The following is a 6,000-nucleotide window of genomic DNA, read 5'->3' as shown; positions in this document are numbered from 1 at the left end:
TCTTGGAAGAAGTACAGCCAGAATATTTCTTGGAAGTGAGGATGGTGAGACTTCGTTTCATGTACTTTGGACATGTTATCAGGGGGGATCAGTCCCTGGAGAAGAACATCATGCTTGGCAATGTTGAGGGTCAGTGGAAAAAAGGAAGACCCTCAACGAGATGGATTGATACAGTGACGGCAAAAATGGGCTCAGCATAGCAAGGGTCATGAGGATGGAGCAGAACTGGGCAGTGCTTCATTCTACTATACATAGGGTTGCTAGGAGTCGGAACCGACTCCAGGACACCTAACAACAGTGACAACAAAGCTTTAGGGAATTAGTGTGAGAGACAGATAATTCTTTCTTAAAGACTGTGTTCTGGAGTAGTCAAAGACTGAGGCTGAAAATATTTAGTTTCTTAAGGCTCTTTCACCTTTCCAAAACATACAGCTTTATGTGTTTCCAGAAAGTGAAACAAAACAGTTTGAGCTGCAATTATGCAACATAACTTCTAGAACTTGGGTTAAGTAGTCCCAGCAGTATGTCTGGATTGTTTTATTTAACTGCATATGCACTTGATTCTCCTGGAAATTCTTTAGGTAATTCTAGAAGCACAGATATCCATGTTTGACATAGATTTCACAATCGTTATTTATCTCCTCAAAAAGAGGATCTTCACTTGGTCCAATAGAATCTTTATTATGTGAATGAACACGATGCTTTTAAATCTGCTTAATCTTTAGACATCTGTCACACCACAGTGTAATTTAATTTCATCAAAATTTGGATACATTAGTTTACCATTTTAATTGGTGAGAGAAGGTAGACTATGTTTTTCATGAATTATTACACAAATCCATATGAAGGAAAACAGACCCAGCCATCAATTCACCTATCTTTGAAATAGCTCTGTAAGTATATATGGATACCACAAACCATCACCATCACATTAGGATTTTATCTTTCATAACCTGTTTCACCTAAAAATGAAGTTGGCTCACAATTTCTTATCAATTTATAAAAATGCTTTGTTTAAAGAATAGTTTGAAGTTCACAGTTTTATCTAGATTGAACTCATTTAATTTAAAAAGTATGTGCACCTCTCCAATCCTATTGATAAGTTTATAGAAAACAACAATGATGGACAAACAAACTGGCTAAGGAATTATGCCCCTATGAAAAAAATGGGAGCAATGTCAAAAATTTACAACCACAGAAACTTTCCCCCCAGGGAATATATGTGAATATGCTTTAAATTGACATCATTGCACCAAATGGAGTTGCTTAAATCATCGAATCGTCTTTGTAAATCCGGCAACGATACGCTGAAGAGAGTTCAAGGAGTGGCACCTGTTTCATCTGCAATATCTTATTTTGAGCAAATGGTAGGTTGACCTGTTTGATTGTATAATAACTCGCTCCTTGGGCTCAATCAGGGTCTCGGCTGTCAGAAGACTTTTCCTTTATCCACGCCAAAGGGAACCATTACCAGGCACAGATAATGGAGGAGATGATGTGCAGAAACAAGCCACAGTAAAAAATAAAAAAAGAGGGACTTCAGCCAAGCTTCTTTCTGACCATTGTGCTTCTACCTTGGCATTTGCTTCTATGGATTGCCCTTCTTTTCAGAGGTGAGATCTATGAAAAAAAAAAAGGTAGGAACATGTTTCAGACTCAAAATTAAAAATTCATTTCTCTGCTTTTGGCTGAGGGCTAATGTCAATGTCTAGGGTGGTAAAACAAAAGATATTTATTTTATTCAAGAGTTTACGTTGAGAAATCAAGAGGCGGGAAATGGTGGGTTATTATAATAAGCACTGACATATGCTGGCTATTTTTGTGAACTGTGGCCTAGCTCCAATCATGCCTCAAGAGGAATGTTCTGTGGTACTTCTCCTTCTTGCTGGCATTTCAGTGGTTTGAATATTTGTTTACGAAAGCAAGTCATATATGTTGCTGTTAGGTTCAGTAAAACTTATCCCATTGAAAGTTAACTTGCCAAATAAGCTATCCTTTAAAATATGGTACTGTGTACATTATTGTCAAAGCCACAGGAAGGATCACTGTTCTTAAAACTTGTTAGTGTATTCCAAAGACCAATATGAAAAAAGTTGGTATAATAGTAGGACCAGGATAGAATGATAATAATGAGTACCATGAAGAAGACAAAAATCAAAGACATCTACTCATGGCCACAGAAAAAGAAAAAAATCATAGAAATGTCAAGAAATGGTATTTTCTTTATTCATGTTAACAACTTAAAGATACGTTAAATGTTTTCTACCTGCATTTGATACATATATATTATATGATTATATATATTTTTATATATAATATAATATAATATAATATAATATAATATAATATAATATAATATAATATAATATAATATAATATAATATAATATAATATAATATAATATAATATAATATAATATAATATAATATAATATAATATAATATAATATAATATAATATAATATAATATAATATAATATAATATAATATAATATAATATAATATAATATAATATAATATAATATAATATAATATAATATAATATAATATAATATAATATAATATAATATAATATAATATAATATAATATAATATAATATAATATAATATAATATAATATAATATAATATAATATAATATAATATAATATAATATAATATAATATAATATAATATAATATAATATAATATAATATAATATAATATAATATAATATAATATAATATAATATGTGTACATGAGCTAAACTAACATTTTGGTAACAAGAAAGCAAACAGAAAGATAGTAAGTTATTTTTCCAGGCCATTATGTTAAAAAGACATCAAATATATTGAGAACAGAAGTTTCAACCCAGAGATATAAGCCACTGATTGAATCAATCCAAAGTTTAGATTTAATCCATTAGCTCGGATGCTAACCAAAAGGTCGGCAGTTTGAATCCACCAGCCACTCCTTGGAAATCCCATGGGGGCAGTTCTATTCTGTCCTATAGGGTCGCTATGAGTTGGAATTGACTCGACGGCAATGGGTTTGGTTTCCTTCCTAGGTAATCTGAAATATTTAAAAATCGACTCCTTTTCACAGGAGTCTTGTGAAGTAGGTACAGAGGCAAAGGCCATTATTCCCTATTTTAGGTAGAGAGAGGCTGTGGCCCATAAAATAAGCCATGGAAGAATGGAAATCTGAACAAGAGACAAAACAGGTTTCCAGTCCCTTGAAGTGAAGGCAGGGTTCTCCCCATACAGTGAAGGAGGGGAGATACCTCCCTCCTGGGCACTTGGCTCTATGGTTACATTGGGAGAGGAAGAGAAATGCCACAGGGAATCATGGGGCCCTCACAGCGCTACAGTCAGGTTTTCCTCACTGTGTGATGAAGAACTCTGCTCCCTGTGTGCCTGCTAATTTATTAATGGTAGCTGTTACGTTAAAAAAAAAAATGGTAGCTGTTACATTAGGTATGCTTTTATGTTCACGAGAATATCTAGGACCTTTAATCTTTCAACTGTGTTGTTGGCTGCTATCAATCATGGTAATCTCATGCACTACGGAAGGGAACAGCATCCCAATCCTGAGCCATCCCCAGGATCAGTTGTGGATCAGACCATGTGATCCATAGCGTTTTTATGGCTGATTTTCAGAAGTAGATTGTCAAGCCTTTCCTCCTAGTCCATTTTAGTCTAGAAGTGCCCCTGAAACCTGTTCAGCATCAGAGCAACACCCATGTCTCCAATGACAGACAGGTGGTGGCTGAACATCAGGTGCTTTGCCAGGAGTTGAACTGGGGTCTCCTGCATGGAGGACAAGGATTCTGTCATAGAACCACCAATGTCCCCCTCTCAACTCTAGTAATGCTTATTATCTGTGTACCATTTATTTGGTACTTATCACATGCTGTGTTTTAGTGTTATATTCATTTCTTTAGGTAATTTGTAATATCCTAGAGCTAGAGACTAGAGCATACTGTATATGACCCATAAACCTGGGTGGCAGAGGCCATGTCTTGATTCTGCTTAAAGGATCAGCTGAATTTGAAGTTCGTCTGGTACTAAGGGGGGGCGGGGGTGGTGGTGGGGTGGAGGGCAGGGTGCAAATGTGGCAGAATGATTCAAAGGACTGAGGTGACTCTGTCCTCTACATGCTCATTAATCTCTCAGAAAGTCGATGCTTTGGCATGAACAGTAAGGAAAACTAGGAAGGTAAATGTCTTTTCAATTGGGATGCAAAATATAATGTAAACCTTGCTTCCTTCCCTACAAGTTTTTAGCTTCTATTTAAGAGAGGTACTGCAATTTTATTTACCTCATGGAATTGTAACGATTTTAAACTTATTGCATGTGTATTTCTCATCTAGGCTATATATATATATATATATATATATATATATATATATATATATATATATATATATTCCGATAACAAAACCACTGAGTTTAATGATAAACTAACTTTTATAGCATTATGATATGGGTAGGGAGGCATTTTCTCCTCTAACTCTGTTTAAAAATCTAGAAATAGGCATAAAATTATCTGTCTCTAATATTAATCTTCTATATCAACCAACCCCTGGTAAAGTAATTAAGAAAGAAATGTATTTTATAAAGAAAAATATACTTAATATTTTGTCCAACTGTTTTGAAATTATACTAAGTATAATCACTAAAAGTTTCTTACATCTCTTAAATAGCTTTTCCTATTTACATTGATTCCTTTATATTTGAATTCTACTAGTATTGAAAAGAATTCAACTGAATCTGGCAATTTTACTAACATTAAAAACAAAACTGTTGCTGTTGAGTAGATTCTGACTCATAGTGACCTTTTAGGACAGAGTAGAGTTGCCCCATAGGGTTTCCAAGGCTGTAATCTTTACAGAAGCAGACTGCCACATCTTTCTCCAGCTGGTGGATCCAAAGCAATGAAGGGCTTTAACCACTGCGACACCATCTAGAAAACCCTTGTGACAGTTTTTCTCAGTCACATGAGTTCGCTATGAGCTGAAATCAACTTCGACGGCACTTAACAATAACATAAAAAGACACAAGCTGAGAAATAAGGAATCTGACTTTCAGGCCAGGATTTTCAGAATTTTTATGAATAAAATAAAAATAATAAATAAAAATAATCCATATTGATTAGTTTTTATGAATGTAATCTTTGGAGTCATATTGCCTGATTTTGTCTGTGTCCTGGCTAATGAGCTGCCAAGTGAATTTAGACAAATTACATTATATCTCTGTGCCACAGTTTCAGCATTTATAAAACAGGGTTAACAGTGGTATTCATTGCATAGAGTTACTATAAGGTTTTGATGAAATAATACAAATAAAGCACCGAAAATAGTTTCTGGCATATCATCAGTACTCAGCTAATTGGTTATTATTAAGCATTAAACCCATTGCCATCGAGTCCATGCCAACTCATAGCAACTCTATAGGATACAGTAGAACTCCCCATAAAGTTTCCAAGGAGCGGTTGGTGGATTCGAACTGCTGACCATTTGGTTAGCAGCTGAGCTCTTAACCACTGAGCCACCAAGGCTCCATTAAACATTACTAAAGGCCAATTATAACATTTTGACTTTGACCTATATTGTAAAGAGAGAAATATGTTTGCTCACAACACAATCTCACATGCTTCCATGCCGTGCCTTTCTAAATATGCAAGAATTGAGCTCAAGCTCATTAGACAAAGCTCAGCTCTGCACCATATGAAAAATTTGGAAATATACAGAAGTGCCTGGCATGCAATATAGTTAGAAAACATAGCTTTTGGACATTACAGAAAGGAAGAAACAAACATGATTTCAAGGTTATACTAACTTTCCTATGCCATAATTGTTCCAGAAATATGGAAGTCATTTTTCATCCCAGTCTGATAACAGATTAAAAACAAGATTAAAATGTCATTTATAAAATTACATGTTTTTAAACAGAAACTGTAACCCATTAACATCTCTGGATTTCAATGTATTAAAAAGTACCATTATTTAATGCTATGCAGAG

General features: G+C 34.3%; 1 protein-coding gene across 1 annotated transcript in view; it reads right to left on the bottom strand.

Moving 5' to 3' along the window:
- Positions 1–532: 532 nt before the first annotated feature.
- The window catches only part of TNIP3 (TNFAIP3 interacting protein 3), a 127,971-nt gene continuing 122,503 nt past the window's right edge, over positions 533–6,000 (bottom strand). Inside the window, exon 14 of the mRNA XM_049885405.1 lies at positions 533–1,620. Within this exon, the coding sequence (XP_049741362.1) occupies positions 1,589–1,620 (32 nt within the window). The 3' untranslated portion in view covers positions 533–1,588. The remainder of the gene's footprint in view (positions 1,621–6,000) is intronic.

This window comes from Elephas maximus, chromosome 5 (genome assembly GCF_024166365.1).
Source record: "Elephas maximus indicus isolate mEleMax1 chromosome 5, mEleMax1 primary haplotype, whole genome shotgun sequence".
NCBI lineage: Eukaryota > Metazoa > Chordata > Mammalia > Proboscidea > Elephantidae > Elephas > Elephas maximus.
This window is presented reverse-complemented; position numbering and strand designations above follow the sequence as displayed.